The sequence below is a fragment of the Cebus imitator genome, unplaced genomic scaffold, assembly GCF_001604975.1.
Source record: "Cebus imitator isolate Cc_AM_T3 unplaced genomic scaffold, Cebus_imitator-1.0 Scaffold9, whole genome shotgun sequence".
NCBI classification, from domain to species: domain Eukaryota; kingdom Metazoa; phylum Chordata; class Mammalia; order Primates; family Cebidae; genus Cebus; species Cebus imitator.
The window spans coordinates 7,516,738-7,542,294 of NW_016107324.1; the positions used below are offsets into that span (position 1 = coordinate 7,516,738).

The window sequence follows — 25,557 nt, forward strand, 5'->3', positions numbered from 1 at the left end:
CAGACTAAAAAAGAAGAAAATAGAAATCACCAATCTCACCTTACATGCCATGAAGAAAACCACTATAATATTTCAGTATAAAACTTCCACATCATCTATTTTGTATGTTTCTAAAAAATAAAATAATATTGATAATACTTCTTTATGATGTCATTTTACTAGTATAGTCTGAAATCTTTGAATATCAATGAATATTTTTCTACATAAATTTTAATGAATATATAGATGAACCAGTTTAGTTACTAAAACACTTAAAAATTTTTATTATAAATAATGCAGTATCATTGTTTTAATATCCTTGTAGTCAAGTCTTTATTCACATCTTCGATTATTTCCTAAAGATGTAGAATAATTTTCTTGCTAAAGGCTGTGTACTTATTTAGGATTTTGATGCATACTACTAAAGAGCCCTGAAGTTTACGTTATTACCCATGTTCTGAGCCCGTCCCTATGTCGCTATAACCTAGCCAGTATTGACAGTTATCACTTTTCCTGTTTATAATTTTTGTATAGTTAGATCTGTCACCGTTTTCCTTTACGGTTTCTTGATATTTAAAAAATAAGATATTTCTCTGGTGCTTTCTGTAGTTTTATTTTGCTTTTAAAATCTTTCAAATTGTGAAATATACCATATAAAGAAGAGTGCATGAACATAAGTATACAGCTTAAGAAATTATTTTAAAGTGAATTTTCATGAAACCACCACCCATGTCAATAAATAAATATTGCCATGAGCTGTACATATTCTTTCCTATTGTAACCTTGAGGCTATTACTATCTTATCTGTTAGGGCAATCATTTTCTGTTTTTCTTTTTTCCTTAGCCTTTTAATACCCAATTATTCACATCTAAGCACTACGGATTATTAGATTTGCCTTCATATAAAGGGAGCTCATACATTAGGTGTTTGTGTTTTCTTCTGTCTCTCTTTTTTTAAAAATGGTTTTATTGAGATATTATTTCACATACCATAAAAGCCACCCACTTAAAGTGGTTTTCAGTATATTCACAGAACTGTGGACTTATCACCACACCTAATTTGAGAGAATTTCAACATCCCCCAAAACAAACTCCATGCCTATTACCAGTCATTCCCAGTACCTCTTCCTGCCTCCACAGCTCCAGACAACTAATCTACGTCCTGTATTATGGTTTTGACTGCTCTGTGCCTTTCACATAAATAGAATCATATATGATCATCTGTGATTGGCTTCTTTCACTTAACATAATGTTTACAGTGATCATGCATGTTGTAGCACGTATCAGTACTTTATTCCATCTTAGCCAAGTAATATTCCTTTGTATGGATATACCACATTTTGTTTATCCATTTTTCAGTTGATGGATATTTATTTGGATTGTTTCTGCTTTTTGGCTGTTATGAATAATGCTGCTGTGAACATATGAATTTTTGTGTGGACACCTGTTAGAGAAATATACCTGTCATATCTATATATATATTTTTCCTACTCCTGTCTATAGAAGTAGAATTCCTGGGTCGTATGGTAATTCTGCTTATCATTTTGAGAAACCATTAAACTCTTTCCCAGAATGTCCTCACCATTTTACATTCTCATCAGGAATGTGTAACAGTTCAAATTTTTTTTATATCCTCACCAATACTTACATTTCATCTTAAAAAAAATTATGCCTCTCCTAACGGATGAAATGGTATCTCATTGTGGTTTTGACTTGCCAATGATGTGGTTTTGATTTGATGGCTAATGATTTAAACATCTTTGCATATGTTTCTTGGCCATTTGTGTATCTTCTTTTGAGAAAAGTCTATTTGTGTCATGTGCCCACTTTTGGTGGGATTGTTTTTCTCTTGCTAATTTGTTTGAGTTACTGCTAGATTCTGGATATTAGTCTTTTGCTGGAAGCTTTGGCTTATATTTTCATTGTATATCTGTATGGAATTACTGTTCTTGTTAGGGTTTTCCTGATTATTCTAGCTTATTTATGTTTACATTTCCAAATGGATTTCATGATCAACTTTTTCTGTTCCAGGAAAAATTTTCAATAATATTTTTATTAGGATCACATTAAATATATACATTTCCATAGGGACAATTGACATTTTTATGGTGTTGAATTTTCTTATCCAAGAATATAGCATATCTTTGCATTTGCTTAAACTATTTTGTGTCTTTCAAGAGTGTTTTGGAATTTTTCATATTTTAATTTTTGTGCTTTTTTTTTTGAGACAGAGTCTCACTCTCTTGCCCAGGCTGGAGTGCAGTGATATAGTCTTGGCTCACTGCAACCTCTCCCTCCCACATTCAAACAATTCTTGTGTCTCAGCCTCCCAAGTAGATGGGACTGCAGGCACAGGCCACCATGCCTGGCTAGTTTTTGGGGTTTTGCCATGTTGGCCAGCCTGGTCTCGAACTCCTTACCTCAAGTGATCCACCTGACTTGGCCACCCAAAGTGTTGGGATTACAGGTGTGGCCCTCCATGCCCGGCCAGGTTTTGTGCAATTCTTATAAAATTGATGCTTACATATTTAATTTTTGTAAAGTAAATGGGACATTCTTTTCCATTGTTCTAACTGGGTATCATTTGTGTAGATTTCTGTATTTTATGTTATAACCTGTTGTCTTCCTAATTCTTACATTGTTTGTAATAGTTTTTCCATTATATTTTTGGGTTTTTTTAAAGATATAATTATATTATCTGCTAATGGAGATTTTACCTCTCCCTTTCCACTTATGCTGTAAGATACTTTCTCTTAATAGTTACGTTAGAGGAGCAGTATTTAGATACCAGTAGTATACATGCTCTTTTTCAAAGTGACTACTATTGCAGTCTCAGCAGCAATGTATAAAAGTTCAAATTGTTCCACATCATTGTTTAAGTGTGGTAATTAGTGTCAATCTTTTTAAATTGTGCACTTCTAGTTTGTGTGTAGTGATATCTCATTGTGATTTTAATTTGTCTTTACATAATTACTGGTGATGTTAAACATCTATTGATGCACTTTGCTTTTTCTTTTTTCTCTGATATGCTTAGTTACCATTTGGATATATTGGTCAAGTGTTGTGCTGAAATGCTTTGCCCATTTTTTTTTTAATTGTCTTATTATGTTCAGTTAGTTTCTTAGTATGACATGAGCTAAGGATTGATGTTCATTCTTTTCAATACCCATATCCAGTTGCTCTAACACCATTTGTCAGAAAATTTTTTCTTTCCATGTTGAATTGCCTTCATATTTTTGTTAATAATTAATTAATTGACCATACATATGTGGGCCTATTTCTGTACTCTCCATTCTGTTCTGTTGATTTAAAAAAAATTTTTTTTTGCTAGTACTAAGCAATCTCGATACTATAGCTTTATAGTAAGTCTTGGAAAGGATTGCATAACTATCCCAAGTTATCCTTCAACTTTATTGTTTTCAAACCTGTTATGGCTATACTAAGTCCTTTGCATTGCAAACTAAATTTTACAATTAGCCCGTCAATTTCCACTAAAATGTCTGATGAAAGTTTACTTAAATCTATTGGCCAATTTAGGGAGCACTGACATGAATGCTCCCTTAATAAATTGAGCTTTCCAATTTCTCCATATGTATGCTCTCCATTTATTTAGGTCTTTAATTATTCTTGTAAAGTTTTGTGATTTTTTAAAAGTAATTTTTAGAAAATGTTTTTATTTTTATTTTAGATAATTGCTGTTGCAATGCTGATTTTTTTTTTCTTTCTGAAAACAGTATCTTGCTGTGTTCTTCCAGCTGGAGTACAGTAAATGTTCACAGGCAAGATCATAGAACACTATGTCCTTGAACTCCTAGGCTCAAGTGGTCCCCCTGCAACAGCCTCCTGAGTAGCTGGGACTACAGGCACATGCCACAATGTTAGGCTGGATAATGTTTTCACTATAGAGATTTCCCTACACTGGACATAATTTCCCATTATCTCGAATAATTTTCTTTACCATTTCTTCTTAAGCATGTCCGCCGCTGACAGAGTCTGTTTCCTTTTATGAAAATATACTTATATTTGATTATACAATTCTTGACTAATTGTTCTGTTACAGCACATTAAAGCTACATTGGTCCATTCTCTCTCGACTCAATGTCTGAGAATCAATTCATTGTTATTTGTATTGTTCCTGTCGGTAATGTATAGTTTTTTTCTCTTGCTGTTTTAAGAATTATTTTCTTTATATTTAGTTTTTGAAACTTTGATTATGATATGTTTAGGTGTGTTTTTCTTTTAGTTTATCTCACTTGGGGTTGTCTGAGTTTCTTGAATATGTAAATTTATTATGTCTTTTACTAAGTTTGTGAAAATGTCAGCCATTAATTTCCTTAAATATCTTTTCCGTCCCTGTGTCTTTGTTCTCTCCTTTTGGGTCTCCAGTTACATGTATGTTTTTTGATATTATACTACAGTTTCCTGAGCCTCTATTCATTTTTTTCTATAGTTTTTCCCTTTTTATTTTGGATAATTGCTACTGGACTAATTTCAAGTTTACTTTTTTTTTTGGTCATCTCTACTGAGCCTATCTAGTGAAGGGGTGTGTGTGTGTGTGTATGTGTGTGTGTGTGTTTTGTTTTTCAACTTTTTTTGTTTAATAACATTTCTATTTTGTTCTTGTATCATTTTTATTTCTCTGCTGAGAATTCTTGTTTTTTCACTCCAAGTATCTTTTTCTTTACTTAATAAAACAGATATAATAGCTACTTTAAACTTTTAAAACTCTTTTTGTGATAGTTCCAGCATTTGGACCATTTGTTGATTATCTTTTCTTTTAAGAATTGGTCACATTTTTCTGGTTTGTTGCAAGTCAAGTAATTTTAGAGTGTATACTAGACATTGTGAATCTGTATGGCTGTTTTAAAGCTCAGCTGCATTCTCCAAGCCTTTGCCACATTGATTTGAATCTAACCTGTGTATGCACCCCTCAGGGGTTAGTCATTGTGAGACTTCAATATGTGGTTTAAATTTCAGTTAAGTTTTTCAAATATTTGATATGCTGGTTGGAGGGTTGTCCTGTACATGCATAGTTCAGGGCTTAGAGTGAGGCTTTTACAAATTTATACACAGAATTCAGGATTAATTTCTCTGGTTCTCTTCTCTCCAGGAGTCTTCATACACTCTGTTTTTATCACTGGGCTTCAGCAGTCTGACATTGGTGTGATGTATGCTGGTTTCCTTTGTGTTTCTTCTGTTTGAGATTCACCAAACTTCTGGGTTTTGTGGGGTTTTCATTCTCATCAAATTAGGAAAAATTTGGCCATTTTTTCAAATATGTTTTCAATCTTCTCCTCTTCTGGGACTTCAGTTACACATGTTGGAAAATGTAATATGTTCTGTGTATTTCTGTTTCAGTCTTTTTTTTCTCTTTGTTTTTAACTTTATAGCTTTATTGCTAGATCTAGATGTTCACTAATCTTTTCTTCTGCAGTTTTAAATATGCTGTTAATCTCATCCAGTATACTTTACATTTCAGATATTATTTTTTCTGTAAGTTTAATTTGGGTATTTTCTATATCTTCCATTTTTCTCCTCATGTTTGTATCTTCCTTAACCTTCTAGTTCATGTGACATATATTAATTCTATTGTCTGTGTCATTGATGGGTTAGTTTCTATTGATTGGCTTTTCTCTTGGTATGGTTTATATTTTTTTTCCTACTTCTTTGTATGCCTGATAAATTTTGATTGAATGCTAGACATTGTGAATTTTGTTTTGGATGCTGGATATTATTGTATTTTTAAAAATATGTTGTACTTTTTTTCTGTGACACACAAGTTACTTGGAATCAGTTAGATCCTTTCAAGGCTTTCTTTATAGGCTTTAATAGATCACATTTAGAAAAGGCTTTAATCTGGGGCTAATTTAGCCCCACTACGAAGGTAGTATTTGATGCCCTGTAAATTAGGAGGTCTTTGCATTATGGCTTATTGAAACACAGCATATTCCTAACCTTATTCATTTCCTGTGTTCTTTCCCTAGCCACACATACACATACAGATCTCCAGAGCTCTTTTTCTGTGCAGCTGCTTTTTCCTCCATATTTCTCCCCTTCATATTCTAGCCACCCTGACCTCCCCAGACTGAATTCTTTCTCTGCAACTCAGTGAGATAAGTGGACTCTGGGTTTCATCTCTCTGTGCTATGGCCTGGACACTCTCCAGGCAGAAAGCTCGGGTAATCTTAGAGCTCACCTCATTTGTTTTCCTTTTCTTGGGAATCACTGTCCTGTGCTGCCTATTGTCCAGTGATTGAATACTATTATTTTATCTACTTTATTTGGTTTGCTAGTTTTTTAAGGAGGCAGATAAAGCTAGTCTTATTAATTCATTAGGTCAAGGAAGCAGATAATCTCATCCCAATCTTTAAATTTAATGAAACTATAATTGGGTTTAAATTAGCATGGTTTTATTTTTGTGTTTTTCTAGTTACTCAGATATTCACCCAGACTTGTGTTTTAGTAAGTTGAGAAAAATAACCGAAATTGTTGGTTAAGATGGCTAGTGTTTCATATTCTTTTCTTCCTTAATATTCATGTTGTTTCTTTTTTTTTTTTTTTTAATTGGCATATTTGTTTATTTCTCAGTTTGTGAAAATGTCCTTAATTTGTTGATGTAGCAAACGAATTCCAACTTTGATTGCTATGCAAAAAACAGAAGATAATCGGCTTTGCACTGAACTTTATACAGTTCAACTGCATACAGGCAACATGCTATATAAGAAAAAATTACTAACTGATCTACAGGTATTAAATACTGAAAAGAGTTAACAGTTTATTATAATTTACTTTATTTAACAATCTAGGAAGTTCGCAGCCATCAGCAGTTCTAGTGCAATTTCAGGTGCAATTGGGAATTCAGGAATCTCAGTGGAGCTGTTAGTGTAGCGAACCTTGTACATAAAATACATGCATACTTTTGATAGCACATGTGAAGGTATCTCTCTAAAATTGACCTCATTGGATTCGTTCTCAGCAAATTGACCTGGGCCACTCAACATGGCTTTTATTGTGCCTGATGTTAATGCATGTTCTCTTTTTACAATAAATTCATGGCCATCAGATGATATCAATTTGACATACATGGCATCGGGTCCTTCACAGCCACCATAGGTTTTCTCCTCTCCATCCATTTTGTTCTTATGAAAAATTCTACTTTGCTTCCCCAGGAACTTTAGCAGTTTCCTGGTGAAGCGAGGACGCAGAGTGTGTCGCTACTCTCATGTTGTTTCTTTATAGTCATAAAGGGCATGTATATACAGCATGCACTTTTCCAAGAACACAAATGTAAATTAAGTCAAAGTTCACATTTCTAGGCTACTTACCATGAGACAGGAGGACTAAGCTTGAGAAGGTTCTTCCTATGAATAAATGTATTTCTGTGTATGGAGACATGGCAAAGGTGATAATCCTTGTGTATGATAACATTTAAAATTGTTTTGAAATACTCGTATATAATTCTATAGGTGAGAAACATGTTCACCACTGTGGTCAGTGCTTTTGAGGGATAACCATCTTTATTACTTGATTTAATCTTAAAAATCACAATTTCTCCGTTAGCATTGTGCAACAAGAATACCCAAATGAAGAGCTTTCAAAAGATGAGTTCATTCTGAAGTTAAAGGCAGAAGTACAGCGTTTGCTGGGTAGCAACTCAATGAAGCGTCGTCTGGTGACTCAGTTACAAAATGATCTCAAAGACTGTCAGAAGAAAATTGAAGATCTCCAACAAGTGAAGAAGGATGAAAAAAGCATCGAGGCTGAGGTTTGTAAAGCCTGTAGAGTTAAGAGGCCACTTTTAAAAGACTCAATAAAGAGAACTTTTATGCTTTTTTATTTTTTTTTGAGACAGGGCTCTCCCAGGCTAGAGGGCAGTGGTGGAAACATGGCTCCCTGCAGCCTCAATCTCCCAGGCTAAAGCGATGCTCCCACCTCAGCCTCCTGAGTAGCTGGGACCACAGGCACATGGCGGTATGCCTGGCTAATTTTTAAATTTTTTATAGAGACAGGGTCCCACAGTGCTTTTGTAGAGACAGGCTGGTCTCAAACTCCTGGGCTCAAGCAATCCTCCTACCTTAACCTCTCAAGGTGTTGGATTACAGGTGTGAACCATCATATCCAACCCTTTTACACTTTTTAAAATTAATAAGCCTTTGACTTTCAGGGTATTATTTGACATTTTTGGAAGGAAAGTTTAAAAAAGGAAATGCCGTGTAAAGGGATACTCACAGTCCCTGACTTGGGTTGGTTTGACTTACAATTTTTAGACTTTACAGTGGTGGGAACATTATATGCATTCAGTAGCAACCATACTTCGAATACCTGTAAAACAGTTGTTTTTCACTTTCAGTACAGTGTTCAATAAATTCCATGAGATATTCAACAGTTTATTGTAAAAGAAGCTTTGCATTAGATGATATTACCCAACTGTAGGCTACTATAAGTGTTCTGAGCATGTTTAAGTTAGGCCAGGCTAAGCTATGATTTTAATAGGTTAGATACATTAAATGTATTTTTGACTTAATGATATTTTCAACTTATAATGGGTTTATTAGGAGAAAAACAATGGGTATATCTTGTATATGGAGACATGGCAAAGATGATAATCTTTGATTTATTAGGAGATAAACCCATTGTTTATCTCCTTATAAGCCTATTATAAGTATAATAATACTTACAATGGGTTTATTAGGAGATAAACCCATTGTAAGTTGAAAAGCATCTTTATGTTTTTTCTGGTTACTCTTGGCACCTAGTAAATGAGAGACCAATTAGGTAAAATTCCTTTACCATAAATTAAAAGAAGTATTCTCTGTAACAAGGTGTCTGCATTTCTTTAAGATTGGCTTTCACCAACAGTGCTGTAAATTCTAGTTAAAATAAATCCCCCATAGAAATCCTTTAGCATTTTGTCTATGATATTTTCCTGGCCCATGTTCTTATAACAAAAGTCATTCTACATAAGGACATTAATTTTATAGTGATGGTGGTACAGACGGAAAAGGCACAAAATCTGGTTATATCAGTCATTGAAATCCACCTCTGTATTCTTGAGTTAGGAAAATGAAGCTGGAGCACTTTGTGACACTTTTGAGTTTATAGAGCCCATTTTAGACAAATTGAAACTAAACACATGACTAATAAGTAAGTCAAAGATATTTCCGCAAGATCATGCTATCACAGAGATCTTTACGACTGCTCTGCTTTATAGATGGCTTTTTTACCCTTCCATATTTCACAAATTCTCACTCATCTATACTCCCAATAGAAAATAATATATAAAAGACCTAATAACTAAGAAGAAGAAAAGAAGAGGGAAAAGGAATGTGGGTAGTGTACTCCTTTTCCTCCTGGGTGGAGATAACTGTTTACCTCCTTCTTTAGTACTGTTTGTCTCCTATTCTTTAAACTAGGAGTTGTGTTCATGAAAACAGCTCTGCTAAAGTATATATGTTCTACTGTGCTAATTATTGTGGAATTTTAATTGTGGCTAATTTACATTTTGGAAATAACAGTGTTTTTACTATCAAAATCCTTTCCAGCCTGATTCCCTCTTCTGAGTAACTATATTTGATGACTGAAACATATTTTAATGTTAACAACAAATGAGATCAAACCCCACCCCCCGCAACATTAACATCTTTAAATCAAGCTGTTTTCATTATTGCCCTTTAAAAGGATAGGAATGAAAGCTTGTTTCTCAATTTGTATTAGGACATTAGAGTTTATTAGTTTAAGCATTTTGGTGGGAGTGCTCTAAGATTTAGTGGAATAGAAACCTGATTTTGAGTCTGAACCTTAGATCAGGTATCTTGGTGCCTTCTTTGCTCTATATTAAAGTTGCTAATGGCATTTGCTATACAGATACACTTTATCATGTGTAGCAGTTGATAGTGGTCATGCATTGTGCTGTTTTTTTAGCCTTTCCCTTTCTCTTTGTAGTCTGGTTGATCAGTAGACTGAAGGACTATCTCATCTTTGAATATTCTTGTTGTCCAGCAACTCTATTGCCATAGTGAATTCTTGGTAGTCTACATCTAAACTCTGATTTTCCTCAAAGTTACTTCAGCCCTGGGCTCAAGTGATCTGCCTGCCTCCACCTTCCAAAGTGTTAGGATTACAGGGGTGAGCCACTGTGTTGTAGCAAAGAGCTCAGAGTCCAGGTACATAAACCAACAAGTGAAATGGATTATATATCTATTTTAAATCTTTGTAACCCCCATCAACCAATAAAGAACTCAGAAAAGTAGATAAGGAAAACAGTAAGAGGAAAATATGCAAAGTTATAAAAACAGATAAATCTGGGAAGATGGAAAAACAAATGGACAATGAAGGTATCTAAGAGGTTGCACTTTGGTGGTAACACAAATACAAATGAAAGCTATTGTTAGATATTCTTTTCCCATCAAAGATATTTATTTAAAGATAGTCACTGCCATTGGAGGTGAAGAGAGATGGGCAGACCCATGTACTACCTGACAGTATACATTTGTATGGCATTTCTGGAAAGCAATTTACCAAAGTCTATCGTGAGTCTTAAAAGTGGTATTTATTGAATAAAATATATGTCCATGAGTTAATGCTGGCATAAATGAATACATAAATAGGATAAATACTTGATCTTAGTAGGAGAACATAGAATATTTGCATCTTCTCAAGTATCCTATAAGATACTTATCATTTATTATAAGACAAAAAATAATAGCTTTGCAATGGAGATGACTGGCAGACTGCGCCTTCAATTGATTATTACCAGTGGTGAGACACAGTGATATCATGTGTCTCCTGCAAAGAGCACATATCAGTTCTTGACATGCATTGCAAAGATGTATAACCTGATTTTAATAAACCCAAAAAATCCAAATTTAGGAACATCCTACAAAATAACAGGTTAGTATTCTTAGAAAACGTCATGGGTTTGAAAGACTGAAGAGCTGTCCTAGATTGGAGGAGATTAATGAAACATGACAGCTAAATGCCACTCAGAATCATGGATTTGATCTTGGACCAGAAAACAGATATTTGGGGCATATTGGAGACATTTGTATAAGGTCTGTAGATTACTTGATAGTATTGCATCTATGTGAATTTATTAGTTTTGATCATTGTGCTGTAGTTATATTAGGGAAAGAAGAATAAAAGCTATATGGAGATTATTTGTACTGTTTGCAATTTCTCTAAGCATGGAATTATTTCAGAGTGAATATTCTGAAATTTTTAAGGTTTGAAAAACTTTTGACTTTTTAACATTCAGACTAAAACAGATACCTCAGAAAAACCAACGAATCAATTATGGCCTGAATCTTCTACTCCTAATACTGTCAGAGATGATATTCTGCTGCTTAAAAATGAAATTCAAGTTTTACAACAACAAAATCAGGTAATTAAAAATATTTTTTATATTTTATGAGAATTTTCATTTCCTTGGTAAATACAAAGGATATAATAGACTTTTTGCAAATATAGAGGCAATGTGAGTTAGTAGACAAGTATATTAGTAGGTGACAGTGAGTTCCAGTTATTTCCCTTTACTAGTGATTATTGGTTAGTAGTTTCACTGGAAGGTAAGTTAGTGTAGTTCAAGTTTTCTTTCTCTCTGGTAGCATGGCTGACAGAGATATTCTTTCTTCTTTAGCCAGCTCTTGACCCAGAAGTAAAACTTTGCTTTTTTAGATGGTTGCTGAAGATTATTGAATACTGAGAATTATTTTAAGGCATCAGGTAGCCAGTACTTCTCTGGTTATATATTTTTGTTTTATGTATTTCAAAGTAAATAAAAATTTAAACATTTAGTCCTGTCAAAAAAACTACTTGTCAAATAAATGAATCTATGTTTTTATCAAAGCGTGAAGAGACTTTTTCTTTTGTAGAATTATAAAAATAATATGTCATATATTATTATACGGCAGAGATAGAGCACAGAAAATATTTTAAAATAAGATAAAACTAGTCAATGAGAATGATGCTTATTTTCTCTAAGTCCCTTATATTCTTTTGTGTCTAGGAACTTAAAGAAACTGAAGAAAAACTGAGAAATACAAATCAAGACTTATGTAATCAAATGAGACAAATGGTACAAGATTTTGACCATGATAAACAAGAAGCTGTGGATAGGTAAGGTCTGTATAGGTGCCTGACAACTGTCTCCTGGTTACCCTTCCCCTCTAAGTCCCTGTCCTTCCCCCCCATTGACAAAAAGATTCAAAATGATTGAGTGAATTCTACCCTGTTGAGATCTTGGATTGGCAGAGATGAGTCCCTGGCTTTTGAAATAAGAATTTGGAACACATTTTCCATAGAAACAATGTTATGTAGTGGGTTGGGTTCTATAGTATCATTGAAGCTGTAGTTCACTGAAATATTATAGCTTAGTGTTTTTTTTAAATACTAGCCTGGGAAACTATTCTTTATAAAGAAAACAGTCTGTGAGAGGGAATATGTCTTCCAAATACCAAATCATAAACTTGGAAACAGACTTCTGGAACATAACTTACTTGTGAGTTGGGGACTGCTGGTATTTGTATTTAAAATAGATGACTTGAAATTTTGGAGGCATACTCTCAATTATTTCAATTAATTTTTTATAAGTAAAAGTCCCCAACATAGATAACTATCTCTATTTGAAGGACTGGGGCATTCTCACATCCAAGTTTCTGATTTTTCTCTAGAAACATTTGAATAAAGAAAATTTTGAAGATTCTATTAAGATAGTTATTAATTAAGTATTACCACTTTTAGTTCGGGAAAAGTAATCTGACCTCAATTATAATTTGCATTAGAGGGAAGAGGTGAGGAGGAAGGAAGAAAGCCAATTCATTTTGGTGTTAGTAGTGAGGCTGGGCATTGCCTTTGATTCTGCTCTGTTTCTAGGTGTGAGAGGACTTATCAGCAGCACCATGAAGCCATGAAAACTCAAATACGTGAAAGCCTATTAGCAAAGCATGCTTTGGAGAAGCAGCAACTCTTTGAGGTTTATGAGAGAACTCACTTGCAACTGAGGTGAGAATAAAGAGTTTAGCTGCCTTTTAAGCTGTAGCGACTACATACCTCTATGCCATAATTTAGAGGAAAATTCTTTTGCAGCCCTTGTATTTTTCTGTGGTCATTTAGTTGCTGCTTTTGTGTATCCAAGGTCTGAGTTGGATAAGGTGAATAAAGAGATGACTGCTGTGCAGGAATGTTACCTAGAAGTATGCAGAGAGAAGGATAACCTAGAATCGACTCTCAGGAAAACCGTTGAAAAGGAGCAACGGGCTCAAGAGAAGGTACAGTACAAGTTCAGTGTTGACTGTTCAGGACACCCTGTATCATTCTGTGAGCACTGCACAGAGCATTCCTTCAGAGCCCTTTTCCTCGGATCCATTTCTCTCTCACTATCTCATTGTAATTTTATTCTTCTGGGGAGAAGAGTAGGAATTTGAATGTTGGTCTCATGATAGGGAAAGTGATGATATGGAGAATATGGACAGCAAGTTCAGTGTCTTCGTATGATCTCCTTCAGGGAAGCTGGAGGGGCTAGAGTAGATTCTCCAACTCTGCCTGATTCTTCTGAGTCACGCTTGGAGAGTGTCCAGGAGTCAGATCACATGTAAACAGTCACACCTCCTCTTTTCTTCCCTATCGTGGCCTGGAGCCTCACCCAGACACAGGCCTAACTGTCCTTCATACTTTGGACCAGCGGCAAACCACAGTTTGAAAGCTATCTGCGTCAAGATTAGAAAATATTTTGAAATGCTTGAATAAATGTTCTATACAGAGATTTTTGAATAAGTTATATTAAAGCAAGCTATTACTATCACAGAAAAAGAATAGTAAAGAGCAGGTGAGGAATTCAGTTTATTTAATATCTTGATTATTGTTGAATAGATTAACATGGTGAAAAACATGCCACGTATATATATCATCCAGTGGAAAAAGAACTTCTAAAGGGAACTGTTTTAGGTAGGTATGGCAGTATAAAAGTGAGAAAGGATCTTATCTTGAAATTGAGGACTTAGCTTTCAGTAATGTTTTAAAAATTAAAATAGGGAAATATCTAGTACGATTCTTTATATAGGCAAGAACATAAAAGCAATGTTCTCAAAGGGATCATTCTTTTCAGGAATATTTTCTGATACTTTTAATAGAATCAATTTGACTGTAAAATTTGACCAGCCTGGCCAACAGGGAGAAACCCCATCTCTACTAAAAATACAAAAATTAGCCAGGCATGGTTGCATACACCTATAGTCCCAGCTACCCAGGAGACTGAGGCAGGAGAATCACTGGAACCCAGGGGGAAGAGGCTGCAGTGAGCCGAGATTGTGCCACTGCACTCCACTGTAGACTACAGAGCAAGAATCCATCTGAAGAAAAATTTTTGATCTCGTATAATTGGTCATTTGCAATTAATAGCTGCTACTGACTGATATTTTGGCTTATGTTTGTACACAAGTGCAAGAAGAAAAGTTAAACTGCTATTTGGCCCTTCAAAAAAATAAACCTAGAGGTTAAATTTTTTTTCTTTAAAAATTTAAAATTGTTATGCAGTAAAATTGACTTCCTCCTGCCACTGGGTATATAGTTCTATAAACTTTTAACACATGTATAGGTTTTTCAGGATACACAACAGTTTTATCACCCTGAAACTCCCTTTTGCTATCCCTTTTTTGGTTATTCTCCTCCCCCTACCTCACCCTAAAAAGGCCAGTGTACTTAAAACATTAGAAGTTTAATTTCTTCCCTCTCTGGGAATTCATTGGTTTTTTACTGTAGAATTATATAAGCCCTTAGTAGTATAAGCCAGTCAGAACTGAAACATCTTTATATTTAGGAGACTGTCTAATCTCACATTCTTTAGAGGTAGGCAAAAATATACTACCCTCCCCCCCCCCCCGCTTTTTTTTTTGAAGGAAATGTTTCACATACGCAATGGGAGAATCTTATTAAACTCTAGAACAAGTGAGGGCGCTTTTAGGGTAGCTCTTCTTGACAGAACTTAAGCCATTTTACTGCAGCTTAGCTTTAGGTGGGGAACTTAATCTGGATATAGAATTTATGAGTCAGGTAACACCAAGAGTTAAAGGGTGTATTTTTTTGTTTCACACACTGCTGTCTGAAACTTGCTGAGTCAGGTTGTAGGTTAAGTAGGAACTCAATTCGAAGTTTTAAAGCTTTTTTTTTAGCACACAGAGCTTTCCTCACACGTTAACCTGGCTCATTCAAAGAAAGGGTGAAAAAAGTCTTAGAACCGTTCAGGTTGGATAGTAATCAGTCAAGGTCATGAATTTGCAGACAAGGCAAAGATGATCCACATTTTCATTCATAATGCCATTCCTTTACACATTAAGGCTTATTTATACAATTGTAATATGAGTTAGATAGGTGATTTTTAGAAGTTAGAGGGATTTTTTGGCTATCCAAGCCATGTACAACAAGTTCATATGTTTTAACTTGGAGACTGTTACTGTGTAGAGAGATACTTATTTGAATTTTGTTTAAAGAGACAGCTATTGGAGGAAAGAGAAGAATATGTAAGCAAACTGCAGGTGGAACTTGAAGAAAAGTACCAAGATACACTTATGAGGGAAAAGAGCAAGTGGCTGAAAGATCAAGAAGCTGATACTAAACAGCAAGTTGAAAATGAAGTGATCTCAGCCAAAGCACGTTGGGATAAGGAACAGAAAGAGGTGTGGATTAAAATTTCTTTCTGTTTACCACATTTTAAAAATGTAGTACTAACTACAGAAGACAATTCTTCCTGAACAGATAAGTAATTTTTATTCACTAGGCACTTACTAATCACCCACTTTACCTTTCAGAATTGAGCTATTAGCAGTTACTACACCAGTTTTTTTTGTTTTGTTTTTAAGAATTTAGCCACCTCTTGACTTTTCACCCCAATTCAGTATATAACAAGTTTTATAGGCACTGCTTTGATTCCTCAAAATGAAACCATGATCTGATTTCATATTGTGAAATGATCATAACTCTAGACTAATATCTATAACAAATAATCCATAACATGGATTAAAAGAAGTAATGGGCAGTCTCAGAAACACATAATTTATTACCCCATGCCCAGCTAATGTTTATATTTTTAGTAGAGATGGGGTTTTGCCATGTTGGCAGGCTGGTATCGAATGCCTAACCTCGGGTGATTCGCCCACCTCACCCTCCTGAAGTGCTGGGATTACAGGTATGAGCCACTCCACCTGGCCTCAACCAGATTCTTCTATCTACAAAATTGTTATTAATTACTATTGATCTCGTAGCCAGGGAAACATTTGGAGAGCCTCAGATACCCAGGTGGTAAACAGAAAAAGGGAAAAGCAAATTATGCTGTTTCATAGTTTTGCCTAAAACTGTGTTTAGTTCAACTGCACTGAGAAAAATCATTAAGATGTTCTTCCAGTAATACTGCCTCCCTTTTAAATGTAGCCTGCTTAGTAAAATTTAACTTTATAACGTATAAGATTCTAAGGTTTTCAAGTGAGTAAAACTGTTCTTTAGATTTTTCAGTTTTCGGTTCGTTAATTAGATTTACTCAGTCCTTTGTGGATAGCATGGTGTTGATGGCAAAACACATTAACTGTAAATTTTTTTTTTTAATCCTGCCGTCTTTGTAGTGGCAATATGAAAGATTCCAGAAGGTTGTATATTGAGAGCAAGATAGTCTGACTTTCTACAACATACTTAAATCTTTCATGTGATTTTTGTCATGTAGTTAGGTTCAAAGAGTAAGTCTCAAGTTTTACTTGAGAGTGTATTTTCATTGACTAAATTTCTAAACCTTTTATAATTACTACAACAATATCTAGATGGTTTTCAAACACAGCTGTGGTTGCTTTTCTGGCTAGCTTTTAATTCTAGTTTTTACTTATTTGAATATTTTTCTCTGATTTTTCTTCTGAAAACAGATCAAAGAAAAACTCACTCAACAGCTTGAAAAGGAGTGGCAGTCTAAGCTGGATCAAACTATAAAGGCAATGAAAAAGAAGACCTCCGATTGTGGCAGCCAAACTGACCAAGTAACCACCAGTGATGTTATTTCCAAGAAAGAGATGGCAATCATGATAGAGGAGCAGAAGCGTACGATCCAGCAAAACTTAGAACAAGAGAAGGACACAGCCATCAAGGAGGCTGTGAAGAAACTTGAAATGGAATTGGAACTAAAATATTGTGAAAATATTACCAAACAGGTAATAGGCAGGTTTATTCTAGTGACTTTATTGGAATTGCCTGTCTCTTAATGAAAACCCATGAAATGCTACCATTAAACTCATTCATAACTTTATAAAGATTTTGTGAATTTCTAGGATAGAAAATCTGTCATATTTCTAAATTTTTCTTCATACTATTTCTGTTATAAAACTGTCACCCCTCAGTTTTCCTGTATATTCTTTACAATTTTAAAAACTGGGGACTCTAAAGAACTTCTGTTTGTATGGGTTATATTTACAGTATTGGAAAATTAATCTGAGAAATGTTTAAAAAATAAGAATACCCAAGCACACATTCCATTGACTGTCAGAACAGTGACATGATCACAGCATGTAGCTTTTGGAGAACTGTGCTGTTTAATGCATGAGAGAACAGCAATAACAAAACAGATAGTGTCTTATTTTGGAAAAAGTTTTGGCCTCACAGACCTACCTGACAGGGTTTCTAGCCTCAAGAGTTCCCTGGTCTTTGATACATCTATTATGTATTTTTATTTAAATTTTATTACTTATTATAAACCCTTAAGATAGCTCTCAATATAAAGGTTTTGAAAGTACACTCTGCTTTTGATAAATACTTGAAATTCCGTTTATTTGTAACACTGTTCTCCATGATTTTACAGGACACCCTTGAAGTCTAGAAATATAGGCAAATATATGTAATGGTAGCAAGGATATCTTCAATCAGTTAGTTTACCGAAATGTTTACTGAAGGGTTTCGACAGAGTTAAGAAAACGTTCCACAGACAAAAAGGTGCTGCTTTGGTATTTACAAAATTATTAATCTTAAATAGCATAATACAGCAGAAAGGAAATGTTTCATAATAACTTTTTAAGTAGACAAATTTCTATAGGAGCTTTATATTTTCTCCATTTCTTAACTCCTTAGAGTTTGTACATAAAGTTTACACATTGACATATTTAGCACTTTTAACGAGAAATACAGCTTCTTATATCAACCCTGCTTTTGTCTATATGTACATATATATACAAAGACACATATATCCGCATATCTATGTGTATTTGAAAATAAAGGAATAAGGAAAAATTATTTAACAAATAAATCTTCTGGTAACTGGTGGCAGATTTACAACCAGATCACCCTCATAATTAATCAAGCCTTAATTTTTTGCCTTTAGAGCTATCACCCTCATTCTTTAGGACAAACTCATTCTCCACAGTAGGAAAGTTTGCAGGTGTAGGGCTCTAAACTATATCAGTGCACGCACGCATGCACACGTGTAGAGCATGAGGAATCAGGAGGGTGGTGGTGGTGAGTGTAGTCATTAGACAGCAGTTGGTACCAAGCAGCCCTCCAGCAGGCCTTCTCCTTTTTCCCAGGATAAATAGGAGTTGTTGGAAATGGTAATTGGTATAACACTTTCTAAGATAGCTCAAGTCATCAAACAATCACAGATTCTCACTTCCTGTGTGGCATTTGTATGGGATGCTATGAGAAGTTTACAACAAAAGGCTTAGAATCCACTGTTTGGGATAGGTAAGACACTTGAAGTCAGTTTACCTTTATTATGTAGTGATATACAGTGTAAAATACACATGAAATCATAATTGCTGTTGGAAAATGAGGTCTTTTTGAAATTTTATACTCCACTTTACCTCTTTCTCTTACAATGTCCTACAGGTAGAAATAGCTGTGCAAAATGCTCGTCAGCGATGGCTGGGAGAACTACCTGAGCTTGCAGAGTATCAAGCACTAGTGAGGGCAGAACACAAGAAGTGGGAAGAACAGCATGAGATTTCTGTGAACAAACGGGTAAGAGCTCTTATGCAAAGAAACTTCAGGACACCATCTTGCCTGATCCTGTCTCTTAGTTCAGTCCTGGAAATTTGTACTTAACTCAGAATTGTTGAAGGATTAAACATGATGGTACATGTTAAGCCTATAACTTAAAGCATAGCAAGTGTTCTTGTCATCATCAAGTTGTTCTGAGAGAGATGATGTATCTTCCCAACTGTGAGGATAACTTAGAAACTATTTAATAACTCCCAGTCTCTCTTGCCCTATCTTTAGGTGAAACTGAGAACAGGTATATATTTGTTTATTATTAGCTATACAGTAACCTTTCACATGCTTAAAGATTGTTTCCTCTGCTGTGTCTTCTAACATTCTTATTAGTAAATAGCCAATTCTTCTTTCCAGAAATGTCATGTTCCTTGACTGGAAAATACAGATATTATAACCATGTGTGCTCTTCCACTTAATTTACTGGTCTAAACCAATTCTAATCAAAATGCCAACAAACTAAACATAGTTTTGAAGCTGACAAAATAATTCTGTAAAATTTATTTGGAAAAATAAAAGGACTAGAAATTTTTTTAATGTTCTGGAATAATTATAGTCAAGCCCTAACATATAATGGAATATATTGGAAAGCAACAACTCAGATTTTATTGAGTCACAAAAATAGAATTCTTTTTAATTCAGTGCAATACAGATTTCAAAGGTAGGCCCTACTATCAATAAAAGCTTAATAATTTGTTTTAAAACAAGACAATGAGGAATTATAATAAGTAGTCTTATGATAGCCAGGTACCACTTTGGAAAAATTAAGTTTACCTAATGTGTATCACAGTCAACTCTAGGTTAATGAAGGAGTTAAACATTTTTAAATAAAATATAGAAAAAAGAAAATGGAAGATTTCAGATTTGTACATAATAATTCAATTTCACAGCAGTATATCCAATAGCAAAGATAAAGTAATAGGTTGAAATATGTTTTGTTGGCCGGGAGTGGTGGCTCATGCCTGTAATCCTAGCACTTTGGGAGGCTGAGGCAGGTGAATCACGAGGTCAGGAGTTCAAGATGAGACTGACCAACATGGTGAAACTCCATCTCTACTAAAAATACAAAATTAGCCGGGCGTGGTGGTGCATGCCTGTAATCCTAGCTACACAGGAGGCTGAGGCAGGAGAATCACTTGAACCTGGGAGGTGGAGGTGGAGGTTGCAGTGGGCTGAGATCATGCCACTGCACTTCAGCCTGGATGAGTGAGCAAGACTCTGTCTCAAAAACAACAACAACAACAACAACAACAAAATATATGTTTTTGTAATAAAGTAAAATTAAGGGGATAATAAAAAGGAAAAATGGATAAAATATGAGAAATGTTAATACAAATATATGATAAAGAGCTCATACAAATTTACAAGAAAAACACAAGTCTGTGGATAAACATGCCAAAGCTGTGAGTGGCTAGTCTTCATGAGAAGTCCAAATATCAAAAGTCAGAGGAAGAACATTCATGCCTACCAGTATTAGGGAAATGCGAACTAAAACCAACTGAAGACACTGTTTTATGCTGGGTGTATAAATCCTCTCTTCTGAACTGTAACCCATATCATAGAATATATAGCAGCAATAAGCATTTGCTTCCCTCCTGGTGTTACAACCATGTTAGAAAACAATGTATGTAACAAATTGTGAAAGATTCATATCTGGTATTTGGCATATTATTCTACAAATTAAAGAATAATTCAACATAGTTAAAAATCTATTTTAATATATTTCTTAAGTTATATGGTAGTACATGAGTGTTCATTACATTATTCTCTATACTTTTTAGTATGTCTGCAATATTTTAAAAGGAAATTTAAGAGGGAGAGAGAAAACAATATGATTGTGAGGATATGTGTCTCAGAGCTCAGAAGTCAAGAAGAATAATAAAGTTAGGTAAAATAAAGAAAATAAAACAGGCCAAGAGATATTTTTTTAAGAACATAGAAGGCCTGGATGTTTGTGAATGCAGAAATATAGAAATGAGAGAACAGTGTTTTTGTTGCTTCTCAAACTTCAGCAGGCCTGAGAATCCCTTGCAGGGTTTGCTAAAGCATAGCTACCTGGGCTTTCCTCCTAGAGATAATGATACAGTAGGTCTGGAGAGAGTGTCCCGAGAATTTGCTTTTTTTTTTTTTGATGGAGCCTGCTCTGTTGCCCAAGTTGGAGTGTAGTGGCATGATCTCTGCTCACTGCAACCTCTGCCTCCCGGGTTCAAGCGATTCTCCTGCCTCAGCCTCCCATGTAGCTGGAATTACAGGTGCCTGCCACCTTTTTGTATTTTTAGTAAAGATGGGGTTTCACCATGTTGGCCAGGCTGGTCTCGAACTCCCGACCTCAAGTGATACGTCCATCTAGGCCTCCCAAAGTGTTGGGATTACACGTGAGTCACCGTGCCTGGCCAGAATTTGCATTTCTAAGAGGCTCCCAGATAATGGGTTACTGCTGGTCTTTGGACTACACTTGGATCTAAGTAGCACTATTCTAGATAATTACATTAGCCACATAATGTTAGCAGGTTGTGCATCCTTCCTCAAAACCAAAAGAGGTCCTGAAAGGGCCAGTTCCATAGCATTGGCTATAGAGTAGTTATTTTAGGATTAGAGTGATTAGTTGAGATCTGTGACAACGTAAAGCCAGTTTCCAGAATTCAGAAGTAGTTAAGTTGGTTCAGTGTTTCCCAAACTTTGCTGCACATTGGAATAACTTGAGGATCTTTGTTGTCTGGCCCCTACCCTTAAACTTAACTTTGTTTTGTATGGGCTTCAGCCTGGGCATCAGGATGTTTAAAAGCTCCCCAGGTGATTCCAATGTACAGCAAAGTTTGGGAACCACTTGAGTTGATGAATGCTGTCAAATTTTCTTTGTAAAACCTCACATGAGAAAATGCACACTTTGGAAAGGTTTGGCACATTGTCCAAATTATGTGGGATCCATCTCCTCTACCCGAGTCACTTGGGAATGACTTCCAGGCATCCGTTGCAATATAACCTGTTTTCTCTAAAAATACTATGTACACATGTTTCAAATCACTACTGAATTATTCTGCTGATAGGAAAGGAATTTTGCAGTGAATTCTTTTGTAAAGCTCACCTTAGATACTGGGTTCCTTTAGCAGAAAACTTATTAAGCAGATACTCTATCTCGTCATCCCAGCCATATATATAGTATTGATTAATGGTAACTGCCACTGTCTAGGCCAAGCCTTTGGAGATGCCCAGTTCTGTCTTTTGACACTATTGTGTCCTTGTGCCTTCTTTGAATTCAGTTGGGGAATGTTAAAAGTCATTATCTACTCTACTACTTTATATAGGTGAAGATGTTAGTGCCAATGAGATTAAGTGACTTTTCCAAGGTCATGCATCCAAAAGTAATAACTATGTAACATTTATTGAGTCCTTACTATCTGCCAGGTTCTGGGCTAAGTACTTTGAATGGATTATGTCCTTATGTCATTTAACCCTAAAGGACGCTATCAAACTGGCATTGTCATTATTCTCAGTTTATAGATGAGGAAATTGCGGCTCAAAGAAGTTGAGGGATGGGCCCTCAAGTTTCACAGCTTTTAAGTTACTCCAGCAGTTTGTCTCCAGAGTCTGTTCTGTTAAGCACGTGTGCCAGGCTGCCTCTGCAAATCAGTGTCAGGATTGGAGCTAGGGCCCAGGTTTTTTGATTTCCCTATTACTTTTTGGTTATGTACTGTTGTTTTCTGTGATCCACTAGTTCTGTTATTCTGTCATACAAACATATTAGACTAATGAAAAATGGCTTCTCTGTGGTATTGTCCTTTAATGAGCTGTTCTAGCCACTGAAAGTGCATTAATATACAGTTACATTTATGAGCAAGTAATTATGCAGGGATGTGCTATATTCCTAAGTAATAGTAAAAATTACTTATGAGTTTGCTTTTGCTTTAGGTAAAATATACTTAATTTGTTGGGGCACGGGTAAAATTTGAGACTGTGTATTAAAACTAGTATCAAATTTTTTCTCACATTAGTTTTGGCTAATTATATAATTATATATAAGTGTGTATACATACACATAAACACATATTTAAGTATAGTGTAAGTATAGGTTTTAGAATAATATCTAAAATCACTTTTCCTTTTAATTTTGATTTTTAAATTTCTTAGCTTCAGAGGTTAACCCAAATAGTTAATTTTTTTGTGGATGAGGAGAATCATAAAGACTTTTAAAATTTATGTTTGTTATGTTCTTTAGATATTATTTGCTGTTTCTGAAGCTAAAGAGAAATGGAAAAGTGAGCTTGAAAATAGGAAGAAAAATATACTTCCTGGAAAGGAATTGGAAGAGAAGTTTCATTCTCTTCAGAGGGAACTCAAGTTAAAGAACGAAGAAGTCCCCGTGGTCATCAGGGCTGAGTTAGCTAAGGCTCGAAGTGAATGGAACAAAGAAAAGCAAGAAGAAATCCACAGAATCCAAGAACAAAATGAACAAGATTACCGGCAATTTTTAGATGATCACCGAAATAAAATTAATGAGGTGCTTGCGGCAGCTAAAGAAGACTTTATGAAACAAAAAACGGAACTACTTCTTCAGAAGGAGACAGAATTACAAACATGTCTAGACCAGAGTCGTAGAGAATGGACTATGCAGGAAGCCAAGCGGATCCAACTGGAAATCTGTCAGTATGAGGAAGACATCCTAACTGTACTTGAGTTTCTTTTAAGGGATACCCAAAAGGAGCACGTCAATGATTCTGAGGACACGCAGCTTTTGGAAATCCTGTCGACTTGTTCTTCGAAATGGATGTCTGTGCAGTATTTTGAAAAACTAAAGGCCTGCATACAGAAAGCATTTCAAGGTACACTTTCTCTGCTTACAGAAAACATCGACCCAGAATGGGAAAAGGTATGTTCCTGAGAGTGAGAGGAGATATTGAACACCAAGAATGATTATGGAAATTGTATCTAGCAGTTTTTCCTTTCTTCATTTTAAAGTTTAGTAGATGTAAGTTTTATGTTTTTGTCAGGGGTTTAAAAAATTTTTTGTAGCGAATCCAAAGGTTTGCATATTTAGTTGCCAAACTTCACTACTTTGTAGTGTCACAAATACAAGCTTTTCGCCTCTAAATGTCTTTAAAAAAAAAAAAATATATATATATATATATATATATATATATATATATATATATGCTATTCTTTTTAAGGGTCTGAGATTTCAGAAACTGAGTAATTTTTATTCCAAATTTTGTTTTCTGGGCCTGAGAACTTCAATAAATATGCATAATGCTAGAGTTTCTTAAAAGCTTCTAAAGAGTTTGGAAGCCTATTTGTTGCCCTCAAGAAATTTATGTCTCATTTAGGCAAAAAATGCCAACCAAATACAGAATGTTTATACAGAAAAGATAAATATGTCTCACTTGCATAAAACTCTGAATTAATTATATTCTTTTCATTATATAAGTACTCTCCGAGATTAGCTTTTAATTTGTGTGAAAGATTCAATAAAACCAAAGCCTTGCTACCTTATGACCAAAGAAACTAGGTATGCATAATGATCCAGAATGATATTCTAAGCATGGCAATTAGCCATTTTCAACATTTGGAATTAGAGACAGGAAAAAAATGCCAGTATTATAAGGTTGTTCTGATAGAACAGTTGAGACATAAGAGTTAAGATCCATCAAGATAGTGTGATTAAAGAGTTTCAAGGCCAAGACTGAGCATTTGGTATTAATATCTACTTGGGAGAGTTATAAAGTACGAAAAATAATGTGAGTTTCAATTCCATATTTGATGATTACTAGATTATTACATTGGGCAATCACACAGCTGCTCACCTGAGAAAGAAAATACAAATCCATGGCTTAATTTCTTGGGTTTGAATAGGATATGCATAACACAGCTTAGCCTTGCTGCATCCTGCATTCAAAACAGTATAGAATTTTAGAGCTAGAGGGACCTGAAAGATCAGTTCTCCATCCTACTTCACCCCAGTTGATATTTTTATCCTTGACCTCACAAAGATGTTACTACTGAGTAGTTGCCTTCAATGTAAAAATTACTGGGCAAGATCACTTCCCATGAATACTGCTTAACACTTTATTGAGATTTTTTTAGAGAAATTAAAGAATTTGGAGAAAATAGATAATTAAAATAAAATTATCTATAGCAGATTTGAGATGAGAAGTAATAGGAAAATTACGTTGACATGCTTTCAAGTTTGCTTTCCCGAAGAGGCAGTTTCTGTTATAGAAATCAAGAAACTATGACACCTTTCTCCTACCATTCATATATACATATGAAATCAACCCTGGAGTCTTTTTACAGAACTTATAATTGTGTAAGCTGTATAAGATCATATGTGTGACTTAATGTGGCTTACAAGTCTATGGAGACAGACTCACATAATCTGGCTAAGAATTTAGACATTTGCAGCTTTTGTTGGGTGGGTCAGATTCCATTCCTGAGAAAAGGATGGCTTTGAGATGTCTAATCTGGAATTTGTCATAGAAGTAATACTTGACCTTCTGCCATTTTCAAGCTAATTCCACTCAGTACCTTAAGGTAAAGCTATGATTATAAAGCTGTGATTTTAAATTTGTTATGTGGGTG

The 25,557-nt window shown here is 34.9% G+C and overlaps 2 protein-coding genes across 2 annotated transcripts in view; one reads left to right on the top strand and one right to left on the bottom strand.

The window, feature by feature from the left end:
• Positions 1-25,557, top strand: part of CEP152 (centrosomal protein 152) — a 77,151-nt gene that overhangs the window by 35,537 nt on the left and 16,057 nt on the right. Inside the window, exons 13-20 of the mRNA XM_017544039.2 lie at positions 7,540-7,744; positions 11,234-11,359; positions 11,984-12,093; positions 12,850-12,978; positions 13,112-13,244; positions 16,878-17,159; positions 18,823-18,954; positions 23,201-23,851. Of these exons, the coding sequence (XP_017399528.1) occupies positions 7,540-7,744; positions 11,234-11,359; positions 11,984-12,093; positions 12,850-12,978; positions 13,112-13,244; positions 16,878-17,159; positions 18,823-18,954; positions 23,201-23,851 (1,768 nt within the window). The remainder of the gene's footprint in view (positions 1-7,539; positions 7,745-11,233; positions 11,360-11,983; positions 12,094-12,849; positions 12,979-13,111; positions 13,245-16,877; positions 17,160-18,822; positions 18,955-23,200; positions 23,852-25,557) is intronic.
• LOC108315619 (elongin-C-like) lies at positions 6,542-7,190 on the bottom strand. Its single transcript, XM_037744405.1, has one exon. It carries the CDS (start codon positions 7,110-7,112, stop codon positions 6,774-6,776), a length of 339 nt encoding a protein of 112 aa, XP_037600333.1. The 5' UTR covers positions 7,113-7,190; the 3' UTR covers positions 6,542-6,773.

Coding starts and splice junctions, on each gene's coding strand:
- LOC108315619 (XM_037744405.1), bottom strand. CDS start 7,112: ATGGATGGAGAGGAGAAAACCTATGGTGGCTGTGAAGGACCCGATGCC.